Source organism: Cyphomyrmex costatus, unplaced genomic scaffold, assembly GCF_001594065.2.
Source record: "Cyphomyrmex costatus isolate MS0001 unplaced genomic scaffold, Ccosl1.0 scaffold36, whole genome shotgun sequence".
NCBI lineage: Eukaryota > Metazoa > Arthropoda > Insecta > Hymenoptera > Formicidae > Cyphomyrmex > Cyphomyrmex costatus.
In genome coordinates, this window is record NW_017277774.1 from 3,234,761 (window position 1) to 3,252,147 (window position 17,387).

General features: G+C 36.6%; 1 protein-coding gene across 1 annotated transcript in view; it reads right to left on the reverse strand.

Annotated features, from left to right (window-relative positions):
- LOC108776388 (protein CEPU-1) overlaps nt 1-16,965 on the reverse strand; it is a 31,317-nt gene extending 14,352 nt beyond the window's left edge. Inside the window, exons 1-4 of the mRNA XM_018542987.1 lie at nt 16,656-16,965; nt 11,404-11,562; nt 3,950-4,078; nt 3,459-3,596 (exon numbers count right to left, since the gene is read on the reverse strand). Of these exons, the coding sequence (XP_018398489.1) occupies nt 3,459-3,596; nt 3,950-4,078; nt 11,404-11,562; nt 16,656-16,965 (736 nt within the window). The remainder of the gene's footprint in view (nt 1-3,458; nt 3,597-3,949; nt 4,079-11,403; nt 11,563-16,655) is intronic.
- Between the last annotated feature and the right edge of the window lie 422 nt (nt 16,966-17,387).

Genomic DNA, 17,387 nt, shown 5'->3' on the forward strand with positions numbered 1-17,387 from the left:
TAGTCGAGTGCAAAAAAGGAGAAATGCGGGACGTGCAATCTCGTGGATTCTGACATGAGCTCGGTCAAAAGCGAGCGAGATGAAATTTTCACAATCACAGTTCGTTCCGTCGGTTCTGTTTATTTGAATGCTTTCAATTAGACGCAAATGGAAATTGGCCGAAGAAATGAAAGAAAATACTGGATGCACGGACGTACAATTCACATGGAACGTTTTCGCCGCCCCGAGGCCAACCCCGGCCCTTCATGCCATAGTGCACTATACAGTAACGAATATGTAACATAAAAAAAGACAAACAAAATAGCCCTTTGGCTTTCACAAAAATGCATTGACAGTGATCTTCCAGGATGATTTAATCTACAGATCCTGAAGTTTCCTGGTTTTCCGTCGCGACTGTAGATTAATAAAAGCATCTATGTTTCGATGGTGTCTGTAGATTAAAATTTTTATTTGATCTTTATTTAATCTTTGACTTTCACTTGACTAAATTATTTTACTTTAACGACAAATTATTTTAGCAATTGATGTATTAATAAACACTCACAATAAAAATATTATAATTCATTCTTCATTATAATATTTTTATTGTGAGTGTTTTTATGTTAATAACAATAAAATTTCAATTATTGTAATCTTGTGTTTTCTGATTTGCATTAGTTTTCACTCAGTTAATCTAGCAATTAAAAATAACATAACATCAATATTATAATTTTACACTCAACAACGTAATTATTATATACAACTTATAAATGTATTGCACTTGTATAGTAATATTTATATTGTTGAATATGAATATTATATCAATATTATGCTACTTTTAGTTGATGTTTACTAGGTAGTGGCATTTCTGTATATTATGATGAAAGTTTTTGAAGGTATTTTATCTAATATCAAAACACATAAATACAAAAAAACTGTAAATATTATTGAAGATGGCTTGAATGAAGTTAAAATGTCCAATTCTTTGATACAACCATGGAGTAAATAAGATAAAGCAGAGTAATTTGGAGAACTTAACAAAATCTCTCTCTCTCTCTCTCTCTCTCTCTATCTCCCCCCCCCCCTCATCGCACCAATAAAATATATTTCAAATATTTAATAGAATACACTATGCAATCTCAATCTTTTTAAAAATTTCTGCTAACCCCCCTATAAAAAAAATTACTTCTCTATCTTATACTTTTCTCTGAAAATCTTTACGCACTGATTACCACGTGGTTATACTCTCATTCGCCTTTTATTTTGTCTTTAATATTTCATACTATTTGCTTGAAAAAAAATCTTCCACTTTTCGTACCGCATAATTTATCGAGCGGGCAAGTGAATTTTATATGCAACGGTGTTTACGCGATCAAAATTTAACTTTTATCTCCCTCGTTTCGCTTTACTGCTATTAATCCCATTACTATTGATCAGCGCACGCTCAGCAATGCATAAAGAACGATATCTTTAAATTCTCCTATGAATAAAATCCTTTAATGCCATTTTATCCATGAATCTAATCTAGAAGTTAATTCCTTAAATGAGTTTCTACCGGAGAAACACGGCGCTGCTTTTAATTTACACGGCGGTTCGGCCCTGTATATCTTCGAAATAGATACAGGAGAAAAAGAGAGGGGTGGAATATGGCGATTATACAAGAGGCAATCTAGTTTTTAATACCGTTAGATTTATTTATTTAAGTAGTATCAGCCGCGCGCGCGAACATCTCGCGCGGCTCCTTCTTTCGGGTCGTTTATTCGACCGGAATTAGCCTCTGAATAATGCATGCGAATCCCGGTAGCACGTTAAAGGTATAACACGATTTTATCTGGTATTTATGAGGAAGGCTAAGGACGCGACGAGTATGTGTATAAACGCCAAACATGGCCGAGATCGCCCTTTTCTGTGCCGACCGTTATTACATCACCTCTGTGGTTAACATTTGCATCTGTATCGAACGCAATAATGTTGCACACAATGTGACTTTTGACCCTCTACCCCGTCCGCCGATCGTGTTAACACGTAAATCCCGCGTCCGAAGATTTCTGTCAACTATGTTTAAATAGAAGCTGGAAAGCCATAAGCATATTTCGTATACACCTACAATAACATAGGATAATTATGTTATCCGCAGAGTTTACAATGTGATTTCCCGCACATACAAGTTAAAAAATATTTTGTATTTAGATTAAAATTCATCTCTATTAAAATTTTTATGTTGAATTTTTAATCGAGTGATTATATATGATCGTGTTATTTGAACATTTTATGTTAAATTGGTATTCAATATTCTTTAAAATAATAAAACTTATAGTTCTCAAAAAACGAGTAACATAAGAATAGTGTATGTTAAAATGTCATCCTAAGCTAAATAGATCAATGAATAAATTTTACAATAAATGTGTTAAATATGGGTGGACTGTTGGGAAATGTGTCAAATTTCACACAAATTTAACATATATGTATGTACATATTAATCTTGCATTTAATTTCATACAAATTTTCCAACTGTGTACCAAACACGCGGTAACGGAAAATAAAGTTACAAAAAGCATGTAGAGGCAGCAGAGGATATAAGAATTATAATAGTACGGTCAATTTTTTTTTATTATTACGCGCCTTGCTTTTTGAACAAGCAGCGATTATTGCGTGATTAATTCTTCTGCCACAAAAGTGCAGCGTAACTGTGTACAGCTTCCTGCAACGACTGAATGAGCTCGACATGGAAGTTTGTATATGTACGTCATAATACGCTTCTGAAAGAGATACGGATCCGAAAGAGATCGATGCGAAGTACTGAAGCTGCCTTTTACAGACGGCGCATAAAGCACAGCGAAAACGCTCATACTCGCGCTTCGCCGGTGTGCGTGTTTATGCGTTCGGTATGAAGCTTTTATTATTCAGAGGGTTTGTTACAACCAGTTATTTTTCTTCCTCGCGAATGCACACTAGGCGAAGGAATACGCGTTGGGGGTGTAATTATCTCTCTCTCTCACTCTCACACACACTCTCTCTCTCTCTCTCTCTCTCTCTCTCTCTCTCTCTCTCTCTCTCTCTCTCGTGAAATTACATGAATCATCAAAAAGTACGATAGGTGCGTGTCGTGAGTGATGCATATTACAAAATTGTAAAGTCATCCCACTTTCCACCGGGTCATGACTCTTTCATGAGATGAAAGAGTCTCTCCCGCGACGAACGACCGCAAATTCTCATTACGCTCAAATCTAACATCATATAGTAAAATATCTCGCGGTGAATTCTCATTATTAATTTACCGTTGACAGATCATGTCGTATCTAGTTTACATTTTGTCCAAGTAAATTCCCAGACAACACAAAGTTTAAAATATCTTAAAAACGCCTGAAAGATATCTTAAAGACATTTTTGTGAGAATCATCTGAAGGACGTCTTAAAGACGTTCCCTTTTAAACTTTGTGTGTTGTTTGAGCTAATATTTATTGAAAGTAAACGCTTACCTTGGGGCACAATCTTATCTTGATCTCTAGTCCAATAATTAATAGACTTTGGGAATGCTTCTGAATAGCATTCTAGAGTCAATTTTTGCCCTTCTTGAGCGCCGACTAATTGATTCTGAACCCAAATCATCGGTGGAACTGAAACAATGACGATGTACGCAAACTTTTAAAATTTAAAATACACGATATTTCTCTTTCACAAACGCTTGATTATAATTTGCATATAACTCTTTTTTAATAGCTACTCCTTATTGTACAGCTTTGTGAATACAAAATGTCATTTCTCATGTTTATTTCATATTCGCTCTTTTTTTCATATTTCTAACAGTTAAATAAATTATCAACACTTGCTATCTTAATGTTACAATTAATTATTCATATTTTATGTTAATAATATGCTTCTTCCAAAAATCAATGTTTTGTACAATGTACTCTAAAATAAATATGACCAAATTAAAAAAATAAAACATACAAAGAATGAACATACGTACAATGCACAGTGAGCATTATTCTTTTGCTGACGGAAGGAGGTACGCCATTGGATGCGATGCATAAATAGGAACCCATATGTAGCCGGTTCACTTTTGTGATATTGAAGCTCGAACCATCCACGCTCGCAACTGGAATTAGAAAAATTAATTATAATGAAAGCACTGTAAAATATTAAAGAAAAAAAACCATTTCTTTTTACACTTAATTCTTTAAGTTAAATAAAATTTTGTATATTTTAACTGCCAAATGTGTCAAAATGTATTATTTTAATACAAAACGCATGTGATTAAAAAGACAATATCTAATCAACCTATTTTTGTAATTAAATTTGCAAACTTTTCAAAGTAAGTGTTCACATTAACGTATGCATTTAGTAAATGATAAAGTACCTACATAAATTTGAGTCAATTTTATTACATATTTTTAGTTAAATTGACGACATGTTATGTACAGGAATTTATGTACAGGACTTATGGGAATAATTAAAAATAAATCAATTTGGGTATAATTTTTCTTTCTAACATTAGAAATTTAATATAAAAAAAAAAAATATTTATATGTAAGAACGTGTGTGAAATATAGACATTTAATTATATTATCTAAACGCGATAAGATTTACATATAATAAAATAAAAACGTTTATTAAATATATTACTATCAAATATATATATGTTAATCCTAATAATATTAAATATTTTATATATGTGTAATATGAGGATCATCCTATAGACGATAAATAACAAAACGGGATAGAGAATGAAAGGGATTACAACTGCAGGCTAGAAAGGTATCAATAAGTTTGCAACGAGAATTTCCGTGCGAAATATGATCGATGTTATCGATGATAAATCGAGGTAGATGTAACTTTTACGCTGTGACATCGAATGCTTTTGGTGTCAATCGATTTTTTCCATGAAACATGGAACGTTGGACCTCAGTGGAATTCGGCAAATTTTTGTTTTTTATTCTCGTGGATGTTACGGTTTCCGGGAATTTCGATAAAGTTATAGCTATAGACAGTTTGGCGCTCGGGAAAAGTGCGTGACGCCCCGATCGACCGAAGCCGCTTTGACGTCGATATTTTTATTAGCACTGGCAGTCCAGAACTGCAGAATTTCTGAAAATCTTCAGGATTACATTCTGTTAAAAAATATCGTTTCATACCCGTAACATATCGTTTTATTGGTTAGTTTTTAATTTTCAATGATGTCATAGAAATATGGAAATAAAGGATTAAATTACCTTTGCAAATAAAAAAGAGAGAAAGAGAAAGAGAAAGAGAGAGGGAGAAACGATGGCAACAGTTAAGTTATTCCGACACAATTCTATTTAATTCGATCAGTGGCACGAATAACGCCGAGATAACGTTTTTCCGCATTTTGCATTGGAAATTTTACCGAGTCATATTTTTAAACGTGTTCGTCCACCTCAGTGAAGTTCACGAAGTACATTCGTGCAACTTTTTTTTGACTGCAGTACCGTCGCACGCGACGCGACGGAAATTGGTTGCCAAAGTTCCATCACTTATACGTTTCAATTTGAAAGCGGATTGAACGCGTTTAGGCTTTGTGCATGCAGGTGCGAATTCTCAAATGCATATTCTCCGTAAAATTATTATGATTATTGCGCTTGAAAAATAATCATACGCGAGAAAAACGTCCGACACTGATTCGCATTGCGCAACTGTGCTGCGAACTTTTACCATTTTATCAATGTAACTATTATTGCCGGGGCGAAGAAGGACCACTTTCGCGCGCTAAAATGCACCGGGAAATGTGCAAACTGTTTTGACGAACGGTCACATAATGCAGCAGCTGTGAACTCGATTGTGAACTGTTGTCGTGAGCATGTGTGCGATCTCTATAAAGCATTTTAAATTATACTAGTACACGGACACAATGCATGATAATAAATAAAACATACTGCCGAGTACTGTTAAATTTTCTGGAATTGTTGGACGGAGTATCTCATAAATTTTCGTTATTCATAAAACGCATTCAATAACGCTGTAGCCGATAATGAAAAAAAATAAATATGATGTATTATAAAATTCTCTGAATATTTAATACATATACGTGTAATTATATTCAATTCATTTAATATTCAAAAATAAAAACTTGGAAAGGGTGAAACTGATTCATATCCTTCCTATTCACATACACGTGTTCGAAATTCAAATAGCAATTTACGGAAAGCCCGTCAACTCAGGCGATACACTGCAGTTCAGAGACTATGCGCATTACATGGTGCAAATTCAGTTTACTTATGTGAAAGTTGGAGGCTACCTATATCTCTCCACTTGACCACAATTCAATTCAACAGGATTGTCCGTGATCTCGTATCGATAACAAATTATAAGTTTCACGACAAAAAAAACTAAGTATGTCAAGATGCAAAAGGCGCAGGAAAAAGCACGCGAACACTGAAAATAAGAATTGCGCGGAACGTGAATCGCGATATTTCCATGTGACGCGATATCAGAAACTAATGACGCTAACTTTCTCTAAGTTAGCGACCCGTCGAGACAAGATTACAACGTATTACACCAAAGTTCTAAATAATCCAATAACGCTTTATAGTATAACAATGTCTTGATCGTAATATCATTAAGGTGCAAGATTATTACAAAAAGTCGAGATTTTTTTTAATGTCGCCAAACACCCGCCGCGCGTACGCAGTAGGGTTACTCTTTAGATATTTTAAAGATTTATGTTCAAGTTCCAAATCTGATCATTATTTTTTTTCATGAGCAATGTAGAGAAATTATTATGTGTAAAATTACAACAATTAATAAGTTATTTTAATATCTACTGTTGTAGTAAATATACTATTGTTGTATTAATTTTTTGATTAATATTAAGATATATTATACAATTAAAGGTAAAGTATTAATTTTTGTAAAACGCACAATTATAATATTTCGACTATAAAATATGTAATTTTTACACATATTATTTATAATTTTATATACTTTTTTACAGTGTGAGTTGCATCAAAATGTAAAATATCTTACATCAATAAAAAAAAAGCAAAAATAAATTTGTCTGTGTTCCTAAATAACAATTTTATATTAGGGTTATATAACGGACCGAACTAATTTGTACTCCCAATATAAAAAAAATCCTTTTAAAAATGGGTATTGCATGGAATGGCGAAAGTGGAATTACGTACCTATTAAACTAAATTTTGACATAAATTATACTAAACTTTGTAATTTTATAGAAACTTGAAAATATAGAGCTAAATATTATTAGACATACAATTTTTTAAAAAGGCTAATATATCTACATAAATAAAGAATAATATCAATTTATATTTTTATTTTGTGATTATGATATATATATATATATGTGTGTGTGTGTATGTGTGTGTGTGTGTGTGTGTGTGTGTGTGTGTGTGTGTGTGTGTGTGTGTGTGACGGTTATAGGTTGCAGAAGCTATTAACAGTATGAAGTTTCGCCACTATTTTCAAACGCCTGACGAATGGCAACAATTGAAGCAGCATTGAATTCGCCATTCAACACGAGATGGCGACCAAACTCGTAAGTTAAATACGACTCGGACTATTACAAAAACTCTCACAAGCTGAAGCAGATCAGTCAGCCGCCTTCGTTTCTAATTCGAAGAAAAACAGCTACAGCTTAATTCAGAACAGCAATCTAATTATTTTACGTGGGCATTTTTCAGAAGACCGCTTTATCAGCTCAACCACTTACGGGACAGAGGAAGGACGAGGCACGATCCCGATTCATCTCATCTAACAGGAATTTTCGTTGTTTACAATTCCCGATGAGACTGTCTGCGGAGCTCGACAATATGAGTACGTCATGTGAAAGCCCGCTACCTGCCGTGGGATCTTCAAGGGACGATTACGACTTCGAGTTTTTCCCGATCGACGACGACGCTTCGAATTCTTTCTCGCCGGCGTCACCACCACCTCATGAAAGAGGCACGCTACCAAATGAAGGGATTTATCCGATTCACCGAAACATTTTTGTAACACCGCTAACAACCGATCAGTCCGTACAGACGGAGCCAATCATACAGGTCCACCGAGCCATCCAAGTAGGATCGCGAACAACCAATAATCGGTCCATACAGATGCAGGAAGATTGCTTTTCTGTTACCATAACCCCAAGAAATAGTTCAAAACTGCGGAGCCGTCGGCGCCAACTACGACGCTTGAAGCGTCGACAGAGTCGACAACGTCGACGACAGCACAGGCGTCGTTCTGGCTCTGAGAACGAAATCACTGGGGACGACGAAGAGGCGAACAAGCGGATGTAATACAACACTTACAATTAGCGACTGATCACCAGTCGCTATCGAATCTAGAGGGAGGATCAAGTTCGGCCCAATTAATCTGACAGGATCATCCCTCATTTGCATACACAACCATCCTTTTCAGGATGACCATGATGTTGATATTAGTGAACAAACACCATATATACATGTTTACACACACACGCGCGCGCGCATATATGTATACAAAATGAGATGTATTAAAAAAAACTTTTTGAGAATGTTCTGAATAAAATAAAAAAGCAAATGTTTCTATAAAAATTATATTTCGTAAATATCTTATTGAAATGATAGACACAAATACAATAGGCCTGTTCTTTTTCTCTGCATTGTGGGCACAGTGTAAAGAAAAAAAAAACAGGCATAATAGCATCAAATAATGATTTTTTTTATTTAAAAGTTTTAAGTGGATACTTTTTTTTGTTTATATCAGATTCCCAAAATGTCCTGTATCATTTTCCATTGTGCTCGAGCACAATGTATACACGTGCCTGGCATATTCGCTCGTAAACATCAGCGTTACATATTCTTCCTTTCTGTCCGCAAGAACATGCTCACGAAATTTTAAAACATATGACACACTTCGTAAATTACGATTTTATTGAATCATTAAAATTGTTATGGATAACGATAAACTCGTGTCATCTATTGACTAAGTCTGATAAGAGTTTCGCCTTTAATTCTATTCGTAGTTGACGAAGTCAACTTTAGTCCTGTGATTGATTCAATAATAGTTAGCTAATCACACAAAGTGTAGCACTAAAAGGATATCTTTATGTTCTTATATAGTTTTTTTTAGGAGTTCTCCTCACTTAAGCCCTGTGTCCACGATGCTATAGAACTCGGTTCGAATTCTTGGATTCAGGAATGTGTAGCCAATTAACATGTAGATTTTACGGAAAAACGGCAAGATGATTGGTATTTCTTGATTCGAGAATTCGGACTAACAAATTCTAGCATCGTGGACACAAGACTTTACTTACTTGCAATTCTCTATCTATGCTTATTTTCTCTCTGTTCAACTTATGTATAACGATCTTTTTAATTTTTGTACGATCTGTATGATTTGAAAATAAAAAGTGTATAATTTCATAAAAAATGATTATGTAAGACAGTGCTCAAGTTACTTGTTAGAATGTCAAGTTAGAATGTCAAAACTTTTATAGTTGAAGTATTCTACATAATTATTTTGATAGTCCAACAAAACTATTTTCAAATCTGTATTTAGCTAAAATAAAATTTGTGTAAAGAATACTATTTACATATTTTTTGTTTGGTAATTGCCAGAATTTTATTTATTAGTCTGGTCACCTTTAATTATTTTTGGTTTTATGATATTGTTGAATTTTGTGTGTTTCGACAATTTTTATACTAAACACTTGATACATATTAAAATCATATTATCTTATTTCTTTTCTTTACCTCTGGGATCTGGGTTGCCAAAACAATTGTATAGGTGGCAATCCTAGTCTATAGTGACTGCAGTGACCTCTTGGAGAAACTATCACGTGGGAATATTCTTTCGAGAGATCCGCCGGTGTGCGGTGTCCCGTCCCGAACGAATAAGCCGGCTACCCATCACGGCCGGAAACGTCGCGGTTTTCCTTCCCCGGTCCCCACACTTTATCCGATTAATGGCGTAATAGCGAAACTATGGATAGCGTAATCGTGGTTTAAGGTTGGTCCGGTTGTTTATCGGCCCTCTCGCGCCATACGTACGGCCACGGGGCCGCGCATGCACGCCTGTGCACCAAAGTCACCGTATCGCGCGCTTGCCGTGTGTTTGCCAATTTCAATGCAAATATAGAAGATCTTCCTCGGTCTTTGCAAACGTATCACCTAGCTCTATTGGCCTAGCCACGCGGTGTGTTTGCGCTCTTCGAGCGACCGCCGCGGTGCGGTGCGGTGCCGAGCGGCCCCCGGGCTTGATACGGCTCGAATGCACTCGCGCAGTTTAGCCCGAATGTATCTCCTCCGCCAGAGCGTAAATCTTTTTTCAGGCGATGCCTTTACAGCCATGCGCGCGTAGCGGAGCGTGCTTTTGGCGCGTTGCCGCCGCGTTTAGGGACGTTAGAGGGATATTTACTCGATTCGACCTACTCGGGTTTGCGAGTCGAACCCGTACGATTCCCCCCCCCCTCAATGATATCTTTCGAAAGCCAGGCGCGCTCATTTATCTTTCAGGGACCAGAAATAATCTGGACGATGTTAAATTTGTAAATATTTAAAGCCCGTCCGCCCTTTTTCAAGCATTTATCAGGCGAATTGAATTATAGTATTTTAAAAAGCGTCGTATATAATGTTTTTTGCAAGTCGACTATGGAAGTTACAAACTTCATAAGCAAAGTTCTACCTTCGTGTGCTTATGTATTACGTGAATTCGCAGCACCAAAGGTAAAAAAAAATACAGGTGAAATCAACGTTTTCATAACAGAAATATCAGTAAAAGTCGACATTTTTTGTCGAGAAAGAATATAATGTATGTAAAAAGTTTAATAATAGAACAATAAGGGCAAGTAAGTGTGCAGCAAAAGAATTGTACATTGTAAGAATTAAAATTGATCAGTAAAATAATATAATAATATTGTTCATAAAAAAAAATAAATAATTAATATCAAAAAAGATCAACAGATAGTTAGAATTTAAAGGAAGTAAAGTTAAATAAGCAATAAGATGTTGTCACAAGACAGAGAACTCTTAAAGTCAAATAGAGTAGAAAAGTTTACAAAGGACCGAAGGGAAAAATTAAACCCTATAGTTTTCCATGGCAAAGGCGGAGCGGAGAAATTTCGTGATTGTCCGGCGCGAAGCTAATGACACATAAAATACTTGGTACATTCCAGGGCGAGAGCGTTTAAGAGGAGAGAAAGAAGTGAAGGAAGGGGGGGGGGGAGTTAAAAGCGCAATCCGGAAAAGGACCGCATCGCCGAGTGCACTCCGCCAAGTATCAAACGTCGCGTCTTTCGCTCGTCGTATTCGATTAGCTCTCGTCGTAAACGGAGCGTCCGTTGCAACGAAAAGGGATGGAGGAGCGCGGGACAGAGAAAGCGAGTTAAGCGAGTCATCTTAATTCAGCGAAATTTTCCCGATTTTATCACTCAGGCCTGACTGCGAATTACCGCTCGTTCGCGGGCGACTCGTTAAAACTCACCTTCCTCTCCGTTTCCGAGCTGAATTTGCTGACCGTCCTCGCGTCGCCAGGTGATGTTGGGCGCCGGGGAACCGGTCGCAGCGCAACGCAGAGTCACGTTTCGTCCCTCCATCACCACCATGTCCGTGCTGGTGTCATAGTCCAGAATATCGGGCGGCACTGTTGGCAAAAAAGTACGAGCGTGAAAATATCATATATATAAGCTGAGTGTGAGCTGGGTTACGCAGAACGTACATATATGCGTTTAGAAAAAAAAAAAGATAATCTGAAGAAGAAATTCCGCGCTAACGGAAATGTGAATCACGCCTCTATGCTCATATATGTTGTTCCAATTATCTCAATCATTTAGGCAATCGAGCGAGATTGTTTTCGCGAAAGTCGTAATTATGGTTATGTTTACAAATTCGTTTTTCGCAAAAATTTATTTTATAAATGTGGTAGATATTAATGATACACTTATTGTTAGAAAAAATATTTGATATTTGTGATTATAATTATATGGTGAAATAATTATGACTGAAAGTTTCATATTTACATTTATCATTGCTATATAATGTTACACAGAAAGAACTGTTTCATTAAAGTATCTAAAAATTTAACTAAATATAGATTTGAAAAATAATTTGTTCGGAGAATAAATATTATATATAGAACTATAGGTTGTTAGAATTTTGCAGCATTGTCATTAACGCTTGAGTATTCTACATAATTATTTTAATGACTCGGCAAAATTATTTTCAATGTATTTGTACTTAATTAAATTCTTAAATACTTCAGTCAAACTCTTTCCGTGTAATAATAATAATAGTTACATTTGTATTTAAAAAATATAAGTTTTGGGATCAAATTATTAATATATGTATATTTCTGGTAATAAAACTATAAATATTGTTACTTATAACATTATAAATAACATCAGCAGTGATAACCGTGTAAAAATAGAGCCCTTAAAACATATAATTATTTTACTATGCAATACGTATATAGCTATAAACACCAAACATTTTTTCTTAATGTATTAGAAATTCAATAGAATCATGTTAGATAGAAAAGTATATTAAATGAAGGAAAACTGCGAGATTGGATAACCGTACTATATTTGTCTTTAATCCGGCTAATGGACGTGATCCTATAATCATACGATATCTAATAAAAGAGCTTACATTCAGGTATCTGGTTACCAGAAATTAGAAGATATCCCGAGTAGAAGCGAGTACGGAGTAGTAAATTTGATCTTTCTGACGGCACCAATGAGACACGAGAGAGCGCAAGCTTTCGCAACACTTAGTGCAACAATAATGCTCGTAAGTTACTTCTTGCGAAGGCAGTAAAGGGGTGGACAAGTATATCTGTTCGTCCATAAATCAGCCGGCGTGGATTAGCTCTCTGTATGCGCGAAGGGTGGAAACTACGAGTAGCAACCACGTCGTTCACGTACAACGTACGGCGGGACGACACGTGCGCATACACGACGCATACAGGCTGCACGTAATAAAGTAGACAACGATAACGGCGGGAACGAACGCATCCGCGTCATCTCCGGCGGAAGCGACAACTTCACCCCGCGCTCCACTCATCCTACCTGTAATGTCGGACCTCTTGTACTCGATCGTTAAAGAGAACAAGCTGAAGGAAACGAGTTTCTCATTTCAGACATTACACGCTCCGACAGAAAAAGTGCCTGGTATTTGTGATTATAATTGGTAAAATAATTATGGTTGGTAATCATTATTTTATCATACAATTATAACAGCCACAAATATTACTTGTCTCTCAATGCAAAATTCTCGAGAGCCGAGAATTTTGCGGAGTTTAGGATAGTTTGGAATTTATCTCAAGTTGTATACATATGTATATGTACACGTAACACACACACACACACACACACACACACACACACACACAATTGCCACATTTTGTTCGCTGTCATAAAAAAAATTCTTGACTTCATCGATACGACCGACGAGATACGAAATTGTCTCACCCGCGACTTTCTATTGGGAACCAATTTTTCCAAGAACGCGCGCGTATTAAAATCCCGTGTATACAAATGCAGATTGTTGAAGCTCACCGACCGCACTACTCTTGCCCCGGTTTCCGTATAAAACGGTGGACTTTACGATCGCGATCCGGAAAGAATATCAACGCGCGACACGCGCGTTCTTTGCGGAAATCATAATCCCGAGCGTGGCCCGGTTATTCCGCGGCCAGGCTTTTCCATTTTGCTACACCCATTAAAGTCTATCCAACCTCTTTTCTTTTACTATCTTCTCTTTCTTCGCCTTCCGCTCGTGCTCTCTCTCTCTTCCTCCCACCTTTTCTCGGGACAAACGCGTCCCTCGCGAGTAATGTCTTACTATAAGGTTCGCCTACATGCGAATCGAAGGTTGCATCGGTTACCGAAGGGAGGAGCCGGAAAGTCGAGGTTGACGGGGTCGATTTTATTCCGCCCTACGGCCGGAACTCGATTTGCGGTTGAGTGCCCGTATGGGTGATGCTGAATTGGCGGGTCAAAGCCACCTAGAATCTCCGCCGGCCACCGAGAAACCCCACTTCTCTTCCTACTCTCCGCACAATCGAGCTTCGAACATTTGTTCGCGTTCGTTCGCTCGCTCGTTGGTTCGTTCGTTCGATCGTACGCATGAGATCTTTTCGGAGACCACGCGAATTATGGTATCAATGCTGCTTATGGCGTTATTTTATCAACGATATCCGATAAATATATAATAGAGTGAACATATTGTATATTTGCATAATAATATATTTCAATCATAATAATATCAAATTTATCTGGATAGGTTCTCATCGGTTTAGATTAGGCTAAGTTTTTTTCGTAATGAAATTAGACAATACGAATGATTAGAAAATATAAAAGAAGGTCGTCTAAGGATACATATGTGTCTGATCCATGGTACCTCCCAGGCATGGGGTACTATAGGTTATTTCTAAAAATTTCTTTTTCGATTTTTATTTAAAAAACAAATCAATATTTGTGATAAAAAATGCTCGATGAATCTTAAGATATACATTATCCTTTAATTATATAAAAAAATTGAGATAAAAAATCTTACATTTTAATGTATTTTTTACTGTTTGAATTTTTGTGACTCACAGGGTGCCCCGGTCTCCCCTAGATCATATATTCTCCTGATTATCATATTATATATGTATATACAAATAATAAACACATGATCGGCATTAGAGTATAAGTTATGAGAGATTATTCAAATTTTCGACATAATTAATTCAAGGTTTTCCAGACACTGAATTACAATCTAGTGATTAATGGTTGATCTCTAACCGATTACTCAGGCCGATGTATTCAGTGAAAACTTTGCAACAAATTGGGCATTACTGCGGTTGCAATCCGCTTTTACTCCTCCATTCCGTCTACTATTCCACATGTTTTGTAACCTGGCAAACTGCGAAACAAAACTCAGCGCAATCGCTCATGCGGCTGCTACCGTTTACCACCACATCAATCTGGACCCGAATCTTAACTCGTTGTGCTCGACTGTACATAAAGCATTATTTCAATACCAGTATCTACCTAAATTCATCTTCCTCTTCAGTTTATATATCAACATTTTCTACATGCAGCAGAATCATGTACGAATGGTTAATGAATTTTAGAAAGCTTTGCCGAATGTCACAGAAAAGGATTCCCGCTGGAGTTACACGATTACATGGAGCGATAACGCAATTGAAGTATCGGATATTTTACGAAATACGGAAATGTATGTTCGATCAAGATTAGATTACAAATCATTTAATATAGTAATGGGTGGCCCAGTTTCTGTTATTTCGCACGTTCGTTTTATAGTTTCCATCTCGTGCATTACGCATCACATTACAATAAGCCGCCGTCCCGTCCTATCCAGGATCCATCAATTCTGGTATCAATCTGGATTCAATGCTTCGTTGCTGTGAGAACGTGGATTATAAAACAATTTTAATGCTTAACTCGTGAACCTTTCGTTATCGAGACGACGGTTATCTAGCTGACATCAATTCATTGCGTGATGTTATGTCTTGATAATGCGTTTTATTCACCATTCCATATATTTATTATTATTGTTGTACAACAAAAATTTTAATTACGCCGTTGAAAAAGTCTGATATTAGTTATTAAATGTATTTTGTTTTGCGTATTGGTGCAATATTTAGTAAACGTTAATAAATATTATTATAAGTAATAACCAACTGTTTAGTAATAAATCTTTTGTAACTAACGTTAAGTAGCAGCAAAAAATCCATGATTATCGAAAGAAATAAATATACATTTGTAGATAAAAGTATACATATATTATAGTTATTATTACCAATAAAGTTAAAATTACAACAGTAATAATCATAATTATAGTAACATGTAATTATAGTTACAAATATCAAAAATTTTTCTCCTAACGTATAACTATAATCATCTACATTTGATTATTAATAATCAAACTTTTTTTTCATGATATTCCGTGATTCCATACACATAGCGATGAGTCCTATGTAACTATATGTAAATGTATCTTGGTCGTTACAGCGTCGCTGAACACCGCTCTTGAAATTGATATACGTTTGCGATACACTCTCTCACCGCAGTTTATTCGCATTGTTCTGCATGTTGTATCTGGTTATGATACCCGGCCACACGCCGGTTGTGTGTAGAATTCTATATATTAAAGCAAAACCCCGGTATCGCGTATCAACCTCAATCCGCCTCGCCCATCCCGTTTACCGGTAACAATCCCCAGTTGCGTTTGGAGTCCTAGAAACTCACCACTCCTCAACGTGACTATGCACTTCGTTTCATCTAACGTTGTTTCTGCAACACTAAAGTGTTACCAAGCCAGTAGGATGATCTGGGTACTAATTTTGAGATAACAACGTTTTCTTGTCTTACAAAAATCTAATTTAATATACTAAGCAATTTAATATTAAAAAATACAGTAATCAATTATTTATATATTTTAAATATTATTATAGAAGAGCAATTATTGTTCAATGCTTAATAAATAATTGGTCAAAATCATTCAGTGTTATGTCTACAAGGTTAAATTTTAAATCTCTTACAATTTCCGAGCGTTTCGCGACGTTTAGATCGTAGAATTTGACATTCTGTCAAATTATGTTTCAAGTTTTATAGTAAAAAAAAAGGGCAGACAAAAATTTGTAACACGTCACGCATATCGGGATTTTTCCACCAACACATATTTCCCGTTTATGCCACATATTTTATCGACCGATCGATATTCGTTTACCTGACGCTATAAAGGAAGATACTCGTGAATTTTTCGCTAAATGACAGCAATCACATGTCCCGTCGTATTCCGCACTTTTTGCGACGCAGGGAATTCTTCCCTTCTTCGTGCGGCGCTCTGGCACAAAAATCTTCAAGCGGGATGGACTTGTATCAGGTATCAATCTGGCTCTACCTCGTCCATCCCACTCCTGCACTTCGTTCGTTACAACCTCTACAGCATCTAGATTCTTTTGGACTCGGGCTTGACCAATGGCGCGCTCATTTTGCGAAACGTCGTTTCTACCGATGCAACTGACGTTGAGTAGCATCGGGTAGGGGTTTAAAAAAGTGCAGTGCATTGGACGAGCGCCGCAAGCCAAGCGTGGCTTAATTTCGATGCGTAAATCGAACGGACCAGCGTGGGAGAGAAAGGAATGGGAATGGACAGCGGGAGAGGGACGAGGGGGTAAACGTTTGCCTCACGTCGAAACACGACATGCCACGTAGCGAAGTTGGGAATTCGTTCCGGGGCTCGGAAACGACGTTGTAACGAGTGCCGCCTGCAGGGCGCTATTGGGGGCGGGTCTTAGTAAATCAGCTGGGGAATAGACCAACGGGGAGAAAAGTTTGGCGGATTTATCTGCGGATCTCCAGCTAACCCCGAAGAGTACGCCAACGATCTAGTCTGCTCCGCAGACGTTTCGTCATGTATGACAGGTCTGATCATTGAAAAATGAATCAATTTCAGCTC